This window comes from Ailuropoda melanoleuca, chromosome 15 (assembly GCF_002007445.2).
Source record: "Ailuropoda melanoleuca isolate Jingjing chromosome 15, ASM200744v2, whole genome shotgun sequence".
Taxonomy (NCBI): Eukaryota; Metazoa; Chordata; class Mammalia; order Carnivora; family Ursidae; genus Ailuropoda; species Ailuropoda melanoleuca.
In genome coordinates, this window is record NC_048232.1 from 81,272,710 (window position 1) to 81,284,199 (window position 11,490).

At 47.8% G+C, this 11,490-nt stretch overlaps 1 protein-coding gene across 10 annotated transcripts in view; it reads right to left on the reverse strand.

Annotated features, from left to right (window-relative positions):
* Positions 1 to 15: 15 nt before the first annotated feature.
* Positions 16 to 11,490, reverse strand: part of PLA2G6 (phospholipase A2 group VI) — a 61,749-nt gene continuing 50,274 nt past the window's right edge. For 7 of the 10 annotated variants that reach the window (XM_019794457.2, XM_034643564.1, XM_034643566.1 and 4 more), the window contains 5 exons: positions 3,351 to 3,487; positions 2,866 to 3,020; positions 1,561 to 1,728; positions 989 to 1,062; positions 645 to 789 (listed from right to left, as the gene is read on the reverse strand). In XM_019794457.2, coding sequence (XP_019650016.2) covers positions 645 to 789; positions 989 to 1,062; positions 1,561 to 1,728; positions 2,866 to 3,020; positions 3,351 to 3,487 — 679 coding nt within the window. Of the gene's footprint in view, positions 794 to 988; positions 1,063 to 1,560; positions 1,729 to 2,865; positions 3,119 to 3,350; positions 3,488 to 11,490 lie in introns of those variants that run through there. The other 3 variants (XM_034643558.1, XM_034643559.1, XM_034643563.1) reach the window with 3 other exon arrangements.

The following is an 11,490-nucleotide window of genomic DNA, read 5'->3' on the forward strand; positions in this document are numbered from 1 at the left end:
CACGCACAACACGGGTGAGCTGGAATCAGGCTTTACTTCAGTTTGGAGCAGCCCCGGAGCCCCGCCCCCTCACCCACCACTTCCTGTCGGGAAGAACTGAAGTTCAGGAGTGACCTTTGAGAGCCGAAGAGCGCTCCCAGGGTGGGGCAGCTCGAGGGGTGCAGGTGGCTGGGTGTGTGTTGAGGGGCGAAGTCGGACGGGGAACTCTGCTCCTGGAGCCTAGGATTCCCCGCTGATGGGCAGGCAATAGCCGTTTCTCTAACCCCCGTCCCCTCCAGGGAAAAGGGCAGAGGGTGGAAGGGGTCTTGGTGGGACCAGTAAGATCCCCCCTTAGTGTCTAAATCAACAGGGCTAGGGGCTCAAGGGTCAGTTGTCCTTGGCTGTCAGGGAGAGGGCCCGAGGGAGGCTCTAGGATTCCCAAGTCTGGAATGACAAAAGGTGCCAGGAGGTAGGGACAGTGGGGTCAGGCCTTCAGGACCAGCCGCAGGCAGGAGACCCAGTGCCCTCTGACACCTGGTCTGGTCCGTAGATACAGAGCCGCCCAGGCCCAGTTCTGCCCAGGGGCGCGCTAGGTGGACATCGCCCAGCCTCTCCATCAGGGTATGGGCGGGTGGGATGAGGTGGAGATGGCTGGGAGCCCAGCCTCACGGTGCGAGCAGCAGCTGAATGAGCTTCTGGAACTGTTCCCGGTGCTCGTGGATGTAGACCTCAGTCTCCCACAGTGCATTGACCAGCACTGTGTCGTTGATCTCGTCCAGCATGATGTCTGTCCCCAGCTGGGGGTTCAATCTGTCTGGGTCAAGGTGGAGGGCTCACCCCAGGAGGCTCGGCTTGGGTGGGGGGACAAGAGTGAGGACTGGGGCGGGCTCGGGGCCCAGTGCAGCTGCTTGGGGAAAGGGGAGGTCCGCACCAAGGCCTGGGTGGGAAGGTCACTGGGTCTGGCCAGGCGGGGGCATGGGGTGGGGGCCGATGCCAGCCGAGTCCTCACCTGAAGTACTGGATACCGACCATCTCACACCAGGCCCGGGCACGGTCCACGGCCCGCCCATCAGGATCTGTGCACTGGCAAGAAGCAGGCTCTGTGAGCGTTCAGGACACATGGGTACCCTGAGTCACTGCCCGGGGAGCCCCAGGTTCTAGTCTGGCTTAGCCACCCCACCCCCAGCAGAGCCCCCTGCCTGGGCTGCAGTGACTGTCCCAGCTGCGGAACAGGGGGCCCCGGTCTGAGATCTTCATAGGTGGCTCAGCACACCTGACTGGGGGGTGGGGGGCAGGGGCTGAGGACAGACCTCTGTGTCCCGCCCCCTGCGGCTTGTGTCCCATGTGATACTCTGGGCTCTTCCACACGGGGCTGTGTTCGAAGGAAGGGCTCCACGGTTAAAAGATGCCTGAAATCCCCGGCGGTAGGTGGTCACTAAGGGTCCCTGCCAACACTGAGATGGAATCGGGGACCCCCTACCCTGAGTTGGCTCAAGAGGTTCAATAGAGCCTCCCTGACACCCAGGGTCCCAGGGACTGAGACCCAGAGGGCAGTGGAGGTGGGGAGGGGCCCATACTCACACAGTCCACCACCATCTTGCCCAGTTCCTTGGCCCCAAAAACAGTCTTGGCCAGTTCCCAGGGGTTGCTGGGACGGAATACATCCACACAGGTCACAGGCACCTGTGGGGACCTCCCTGTCCCCAGAGAGACCACGATGGAGAGCTTCTTCACCTTGCTCTCCTGACCCTGTTGGGGACAGGACAGGGGTAGCTGGAGGGGATCTTCCCGGCGGCAGACCTTTCCCCAGGTGGCAGGGGCAGAGCCTGTGCTGTCACCTCCTTTGCCCCGCAACGAACTCCTCTGCCAATATGCTGGGCACCTTGGCAAGTCCCCCACCCCGGGGGGCTCATCCACCATAGGAAGCCACTTAGATGATGAAGACCCTTCCCCATTCAAATCTTAGAGTCCCTCTTCCTCCAGGAAGCCTGCCCTGCCCTATCTAGCCCCTAGAGGGCGTCTGCCTCTGTGGCTGCCGCCCCTGCTGTCTGTCACCCAGGGGCTGCATCTGGGGCTTCCTGATGACCACAGTGAGAACCACGGCCAGCAAGGACCTGGCACACTAGGGGTCAGTCAGTGTCCTACACATTTCACAGAAAAGCACGCGGACGTCTCATGCCAGTCCCCACGCAGGTACCATCACTGCCCCTGCAGTGGCTGGAGTGAAACACAGGCAGAGCCAGGACCCCAACCCTGTGGCTGTCTGGCCCTGAGCCCTGAGTCCACGTCACAGCGTTGCTGCTAACACACATGGGCCTGGCCCCACCGCTGAGCTAAGCTCCTTGGGCCGAGGGCCACTTCTGTGCCTCCAGATCACTGACTCAGCACGGTCTCCTCCCTAGAGGCCTCTTCCATGGGCCCTTTCTGAGCCCCCGGGTCTCTCAGCAGAGGCAATCCTGCTCCCGGGCTCCTGCATGGCCCTCTATCACAGCACCCGAAACCCCTGGAGGGGCATATCCTTATTTACAAATAGTCTCCCCTAGACATGAGCTCCCCAAGGGCAAGTGTGTGTCCCCAGGCTGGGCAGAGCGGCCAGCACGGAGGCTGGCATGTCCTGGTGTGCCCGCCGCTCTCCCCACTAGGAGCCTTTCACCACGCACACCAGACTGGGCCTCAGGATCCCTCTTATTCGCACAGAGCTCCGGGCAGACGCCAGCCATCCGGCAGGTTCAAGTGTGAGATACAGCGGCTGTCCAATGCACCAACGAATGAGCATTAGTAAAAGCCACGTGCTCTCCTAGGAGCCGATCCTCAGTAAGACTTGCTGACACAGGGTGGCTCCGGGGGACACTCCCGTCCAGCCCCTCTGACCGGAGGCACTCTCACCTTGCGGATCATGTCCTGGTTGTATTCGTGGATCTCGGTCATGGCGTCCAGTGTGGGATTGTTGGCCAGCAGCCCGCCGTCCAGGAAGCGCCCATTGGGCCGGAAGTAGGTGGGGGCCGCCCCACTGCTCCGGGCGGCCCGCCACACCAGCTGCTCTGCGGGGGGAGAAGACGGCGGCCTGGTGGCACGGGGGACGGAGACAACACCCATGTGCTGCGCATCCCGGCGGGCGTGTGCATGTGTGTCTGTGGCTCTGCAGGAAGAGGCGGGGGCTGCGGACTCTTCGGAAGCATGACCCCCAGGCCATGCTCCCCAGTATGGGGAGCTCCCCAGTTCTGCCTGTCCTCAGCTGATGAAGACTCGGGGCAGGGGGTGGGATGGTGGCGGGCTGGGGGTGCCTGGCAGCAAGCCCACGACTCTGACCCTCCACCCCGCGGCCTCGCAGGCCGACCGTTTCCCGCAGATGCATCAGACGTGCTTTTAACCTGAGGGCTGAGTTGGCGGCTTGAGGTTAATATTCTGGCTGAACCGCGGCTCTCGGACAGACTCGGGAGCCTCATAATTCCGGAAGAGGTGGAGTTCAGCCGGCTGCCGGTCAGACAGTGTCCCTGTCAGCATCACCCTGGAGAGAAACGGGGAGCAAGAGAGCTGGTCACTGATGTAGCCACCCCCGACAATCCACGTTGGCGATCTTTGTCCAGATTCCCAGAGGCATTATCCTTACACCCAGCGATCCTGCTTCTGGAAGTTCATCCTGAGACATGCTCATGCGTGTGGGAGATGGGCACATGCAAAGTTATTGACCGGTTTGTTAAAGCAAATCACTGGGAACAGCTGAAATATCCATCGACGGGATGGTCGGACGCACCCCGGTTCCCCTACCCCAGGGGGTCTGTACGGCATAGGACCAAGGAAGCGCTTTATGTACTGATGGGCAGTGAGCGCCAAGGTTTACGGTCAAGTGCAAAGAGTAAGGTTTAGGACAGTGTGTGTAGTACGCCACCATTTATTTAAAAACAAAACCCCAAACACTGAGGTGCCTATTTGCTTGGTCAGAAGGACCCACGAGCAGAACCTAGGAACAACGCGCTGCCTCTGGGGCAGGGGACAGACAGCAGTGGGACGAGACTTTTCACCATGTCACCTTTGGTTCCTCTTCAATGTTTCACCGTGTGAGTCTATAACCTATTAAAGAAGACTCCTACTTGTCTCAAAAGACACAAACATCCTTAAATGCCGCAGGGAGTGTGCATGGGCACAGCCCCTTGGAGGCGAATATGTTCTAAGATCTTACAACTATCTGAGAATTTCATCTGGAAATTCCATTTGGGAAAATCTACCCCAAAAGAATAATCTGAGCTACAATACGGGATTCTCGCATAAAGCTATTCAGTACAACACAATCTATTACAGTAAAAAAAAAAAAAATGAACCAATCTAAATGGTAACAATAGAGGGGCGCCCAGCTAGCTCAGTCGGAAAAGCATACAATGCTTAATCTTGGGGTTGTGAGTTCGAGCCCCACGTTGGGTGTAGCAATTACTAAAAATAATAATAATAATAAACTTTAAAAAATAAATATATAAATGGTAACAATAGAATGGGTAAGTAAATAAAATGTTTTGCACCCATTCCAAATTATGCTAGCCAACTAACAAAGGAATACGTTTGCTGGAAAGAAAAATATACACGAAAGGGAACCCAAACTGTCTCTGCAGAGGAAAAAAAGATTAGTTTTCCATTTCTGGGAATACTGTGGAAAGCATACCTGAACAACCTTCCCACTGAACAAAAAGTGAAATGTTGGGGAAAAAATATTTTTAAAAATCTCCTTAAAATACAGAAGACCAGGAGTGATGGCGTGGCTCAGTCAGTTAGGCGTTGGACTCTTGATTTCAGCTCAGGTCATGATCTCAGGGTCGTGAGCTCGAGCTCCACATTGGGCTCTGTGCTCAGCGGGGGTCTGTTTGAGATTCTCTCTCTCCCTTTGCCCCTACCCTCCACACTCTCTCTCTCTCAAATAAATAAATCTTTAAAAAAAAAATGAGGTGCCTGGGTGGCTCAGTGAGTTAAGCTCTGACCCTTTATTTCAGCTCTTGGGAGTCATGAGATTGAGCTCGTTGGACTCCATGCTCAGCGTGGGGTCTACTTGGGATTCTCTCTCTCCCTCTCCCTCTGCCCCTCCTCTCACTCTCTCTCTAAATAAAGAAATAAATAAAATCTAAACAAAGCAAAACATGAAAAAAAAATAGAGGACCTGACAAGATAGAAAGGAAATACCAGAGTAAGTTCTGAGGATAAGCAAGAACCCAGAGAGGTAACTGGAGCACAGACCCAGGTCTGACCTGAGGCAGATACCAAACTCAGTAAATCTGAGCTTCAGTATTCATGGTCTCATGGGGTCAGGGGGACAAGTTAAAGCCCAGGGTCCCACATTAGGCTGGGACCCCAAAGGACTGCACTCTTGGATAAGGGTACACCAGAAATAAACCTGCTCCTTTCTCACCCCAGAGGCTGTCAGGAAAGTTGCCTTGGCATTGGATAAAGGAGAGAAAAAAAACAAAAAAACCAAAAACAAAAAAATACACCTGAAAATGTATCACCACAAGCTAACCTTCTGTAGATATGTAGTCTAAATTCACATCACCTGGGGGAAGTCCCCAAACCTTCATGCCAGGAATTTAGTTATAGGGGCCCTAGATGGCAGGGTACCTAGGTACCTGGAAGAGACAACACAAAACACTCTTGGAGGAAGATACTCTCATTCTAGGCCTCAAAGAATCTGCACATATTATTTTTCAATACTAATGAACACCACACAGTCAAAAGGCAGTGGTGGGGGGGCGGGTACAGCACACAATGAAATAAAACATCATAAATGAAAACCAGTATAAACTAACAGAAACAGCAAAACATACCTATGTAGACTGCAAATATCTGAGTGCTTAAACAAAGATTATAAAACAGCTATGCTTACGATATTTAAAGACATCATAGGCAAGTGTGATAATATCTTCAGGGAACAGGAAACTCTAAGTAATGACCTAGAAGACTTGAAGAACCAAAGAGTACTGCTAGAAATTAAAAAATAAAAAAGCAATAAAATTGAAAGAAATCAATGGATGGGTTAAGTGGAAAATTAGATAAAGCTAAAGAGAGAATTAGTGAATTAGGAAATAGGTAAGAAGAAATTATCGAGAACGCAACAGAAAGATAAAATGACAGGATATCATTTAAAAGACATGGAAGAAGTTAAAAGACATGGAAGACAGAAAAGGTCTAGCATATGTTTAATTGGAGTTCCAAAAGGAAAGGAGAGAGAAAATTAAGAAGAGGCAAGGATTGAAGAGATAACAACTCAGGCTTCCAGAACTGAAGAAAGGCAAAAATCCAAAGATTCAAAACTAATAAATCCCATACAGGATATACTGGAAGTAATTCCTATCTAGATATATCATAGTATAATGGTAGAACACCAAGAGCAAACACATAAATAAAAATATCCAGAGAAAAAAGATCAATTACTTTCAAAGGAATAAGAGACTGAAATTGACTTTACAGGTGCCCCAATAGAAGCTAAAAGATGACAGAACGATATCCTGCATGTTCCCCAAGAAAATCATTAGTCTAGAATTCTATAACCAGCAAGAACCAGAAAATACAACTATTTTCAAACAATTCTGGCAGAGAATTCACCACCAGTGACCAGACTCTAAGGAAAAGTCAAAAGACCATACTTCAAGCAGAAGGAAAGTGGTGACAGATGGAAGCCTGAGATGCAAGAGAGATGGCAGAACAAAGAAGTGAGACACACCTGTACACACACATAGGCATATGTGCACGCGCACGCACGCGCACACACACACACACACACAGCCAACAGTGTGCTGGAGCCAGTGCATCCTGGCTTGTAAGAACCCACTGCTAAATCTCACAAGGTGGTTGTTAAATGGTTGGTAACTTGAAATTGGCCAGGGTAGGAATATTTACGCCACAGGAATTAGTGAACACTATAAATCGGGGCTTCTTCCCCTGGACATCTGTTTTCCCAGCACACTACTGGATAAATCTAAATGAAAACAAACTTGGAAAGATAATAATAATGCTTGAGAGCTTAAAAAAACAAGATAGACTTCAAATACAGAAAAACACTTATAGATATGCTGCAATTAAATTATTTTAGAAGCCTTGATTATCTGAGGGAAGGGTAATGGGATCAATTAAATGTAGGCTTTCATAAGTCAAGCATGCACTAAGAAAAAAAGAAACGAGGGGCTCCTGGGTGGCACAGCGGTTAAGCGTCTGCCTTCAGCTCAGGGCGTGATCCCGGCGTTATGGGATCGAGCCCCACATCAGGCTCCTCTGCTATGAGCCTGCTTCTTCCTCTCCCACTCCCCCTGCTTGTGTTCCCTCTCTCGCTGGCTGTCTCTATCTCTGTCAAATAAATAAATAAAATCTTTAAAAAAAAAAAAAAAGAAAAAGAAAAAAAGAAACGAGTGCACTAATTTCAAACCACAGGGGGTAAATATAAAGATCAAAATTATCCAGTAATTCTAAAAGAAGGCAAGTAAGAGAAAAGAAATGCAGAACAAAATAGGCTGGCACATATCATTCCAAATATAGCAGTAATTATGTAAATATAAATGGACCAGCCATATAAACTATTAGATTAACCACATGAATCTTCTGATAATCAAATCAACCAACTAATTCAGACTTCACTAGTTAACTTAAGTCAATACATTAACATGCACTTAAAACATATAAATGGACTAAATGCTCTAGGTAAGAACAAAGAATACAGCTTAGATTAAAAAACAAATCCAACTATATGCTATTTACAAAAAATATATCTAAAACATAAGGACTCAAGGAGAGTCTGGGTGGCTCAGTTGGTTAAGTGTCTGCCTTCGGCTCAGGTCATGATCTCAGGGTCCTGGGATCAAGCCCCACATCAGGCTCCCTGCTCAGTGGGGAGCCTGCTTCTCCCTCTGCCTCTGCCTGCTGCTCCCCCTGCTTGTGCTCTCTCTCTCTGTCAAGTAAATTTCAAAATAAAATAAAATAAATATTTTAAATTTTTTTAAATAAAATAAAACTAAAATTAAAAAATTACAAAGAAAATTAGAATGTATTTTGAACCAAACAATCATAAACATGCTTATGGGGTATCATTAGAACAGTTCTTAGAGGGGTGCCTGGGTGGCTCAGTTGGAAGAACATGCAATTCTTGATCTTGGGGTTGTGAGTTTGAGCCCCACGTTGGGTGTAGAGATTACTAAAAATAAATAAACTTAAAAAAAAACCCAGTTCTTAGGGAAAAATGTTTAAACTTACACATAGACACATATATACACATACATTATACAACAGAAGGTTAAAAATCCATGAGCATCATTTATTTCAAGAAGCTAAAAAAAAAAAAAGAACAGCTAAATAAACCCAAAGAAAGTACAAGAAGGAATAAAAACAAAAGCAGAAATAAATGAAACAGAAAACAAACACACAACAGAGAGCCAATAAATATCCAAGAGTCAGTTTTCTGAAAGACTAATCCAATGGAAAAGCCTGTAGCAGGACTGGTAAAGAACAGAGAAGGTGTATATAATTAGGACTGAAGGGGGCATCACAACAGATGCTGCAGACATTAAAAAGATAGTAAGAGAACATTCTGAACAACTCTATCCCAATAAATTTGAAGAGCTGATGAAATTGACATATTCCTAGGAAAACAACCAAAACCAACTCAAAAAGACACTTAGAAATTCTAAATAGTCTTATAATCATTACAGAAGTGAACTCCACCATCAAAAATCTTCCTCCCAGCCAACTCCAGGACTTGATGACTTCACTGGCAAATTCTACCAAATGCTCAAGGAAGAAGCAAAGTCTTTATTACACTAACTTTCCCAAAAAATAGAAAATAAGAGGAAACACTCCCTTAAAACCCAAACCTGGCAACCCCCAAATGGGGAAAAAATGGGTCCAGCTCACTCATGAATGTGGATGCAAAAATCGAAACAAGATATTAGCCAGTGGAGCCCCTCAGAAATCTCTCTGTAAAAGGCACCAGGAATCGAAAGCAGGAACTAGGAAAGGGACCTGTACACCCGTGTGAATAGCGGTGTTATCAACAAGTCAAAAGACGGACAACCTAAACGTCCAACAGATGAACAGACAAACACAATGTGGTATGTCCATTCAATGGCGTGCTATTCAGCCTTGAGCAGGAAGGAAACTCTGACACGTGTTACAACATGGATGAGCCTCAAGGACATTATGCTCGGTGAGAGGGGCCAGATACAAAAGGACAAATATTGTATGGTCCCCTTCCAGGGCGGCCTGAGAGTAGTCCAAATCCTAGAGAGAGAAAGCAGAATGGCAGTTGCCAGGGCCTGGGGGAGGGGGGAATGGAGAGGTGCTTCCTGGGACCAGAGCTTCAGTTCTGCAGGATGAAAAAGCTTGGGAGGTCAGCCACGTACCGGTGTGGATGGACTTACCACTTACTCAGCTGTACTTAAAATGGTTTAGATGGAAACCTTTATGGTATGTGTAAAATACACAGTCAAATGAATAAATAAATGGTATCTCTCAAAATGTATACTTTTTTTAAAAAAAGATTTTATTTATTTATTCGACAGAGATAGAGACAGCCAGCGAGAGAGGGAACACAAGCAGGGGGAGTGGGAGAGGAAGAAGCAGGCTCATAGCGGAGGAGCCTGATGTGGGGCTCGATCCCATAACGCCGGGATCACGCCCTGAGCCGAAGGCAGACGCTGAACCGCTGTGCCACCCAGGTGCCCCATCAAAATGTATACTTTACAGTAACACAAACCCCGTAAGAACCTGTCCCCCCCACGTGCTGGATCTCTATAGAGAAAACCATAAAATTGCACTGAGGAACTTTACACCAATGGAACGTTGTACTATATTCTCTAATTGGGAGGCTCAGCGTTCTCAGAGGCCATTTCTCCCTCCAAATAAGCATACAGATTTAATGTAATCTTTATCAAAATCCCAGCAGGATTGGATTTTCTGTAGAACTGGACGATCTGATGCTACCATTTATGTGGAAGCATAAATAGCAACAAGTAACCTTTGTACAGCACTTCTGTGTGCCAGGTGCTTCCTTTAAAAAAAAAAATTATTTAAGCAATCTCTACACCCAACGTGGGACTCGAACTCACAACCTCGAGATGAAGAATTGCATGTTCCTCTGACTCAGCCAGCTTCAGGCGCCCCACCAGATGCTTTCTAAATATTAACTTTTCTCCTCATTGTGAAAACCCCAGGAGGCAGGTCGGATGTTATTCCCATTTTCGAGGAGAGGAAACTTCAGGGCACTTGATCGTAACTACTTCTCTAGGGTGCCTGCAAGAACAGCCACCATACCCCTGAAGACGGACAAGGTGGGAGGCGCTGCTGTCCCAGATATCGGGACTCGACATAAAGCTGACGAACAGAGCCAGCCCACCGAACAGAACCCAGTCAGAAACCGCTGAGCAGACATGGAGGGAAAGACAGGCTTCTTCACAGATGGGGCTGGGAAAACTGGTTATTCGTGTGGAAAACATGAAATTGGGCTTCCCCGGATAGAAAAACCAGTTCTAGGATGATAAAGACCTCAGTGTGAAAGGCAGATCTAGAGAGATTTCTGACCTGATGAGAAGATCGCTTCCTGCCTCAGGCTAAGGAAGGGTTCTTGAACGAGCAGAATAAGCACAAACCATAAAAAGAAAAACATTGATAAATTCTACTGCATTAAGAACATCCATTCATCAAGAAAACACTGTAAAGAGAATGCAAAGACAAGGCATGGAGTGGGAGAAAAGATTTAACATCTACATACCCATCAAAGGACTAGTTTTCAGAATATAAAAAAGATCATTAAGAAGCCTCTCGGGGCACCTGGGGGGCTCAGCTGGTTAAGCATCCGACTCTTGATTTCTGCTCAGGTCATGATCCCAGAGTCCTGGGATTGAGCCCTGAGTAGGGGCTCTGAGCTCAGTGGGGAGTCTGCTTGAGATTCTCACTCTCCCTCTGCCCCTCACCCCTGCTCTCTCTAAAATAAATAAGTGAATCTTTAAAAAAGAAATAAAAAGGGAGCCTCTTAACACCTTGGGGTTGTGGGTTTGAGCCCCACGTTGGGTGTAGAGATTACTTAAAAATAAAATCTAACACATACACACAAAAATACCTTTTAACCCCCAAATCCCACAACCTAATTTTACCAAAAATAGGCAAAACACTTGAATAGGAACTTTACAAAAGAGGAAATGCAAACAGCCTTTAAAGCATATAAAAAGTAGGAATGCCTGAGTGGCTCAGTCAGTTAAGCATCCAACTCTTGATTTCAGCTCAGGTCATGATCTCAGGGTCCTTAGATTGAGCAGTTCCTCGGCCTCACACTGGGCGTGGAGCCTGCTTGAGATTCTCTCTCCCTCTACCCCTCCCCACCCCTCTCTCCCCCACAAAAAAAGAAAAAACAAAAAAAGAAAAGGAAGGAAGGAAGGAAAGAAAGAAAAAAAGGAAAAGAAAGAAAGAAGAAAGGAAGGAAGGAAGGAAGGAAGGAAGGAAGGAAAGAAAGAAAGAAAGAAAGAAAGAAAGAAAGAAAGAAAGAAAGAAAGA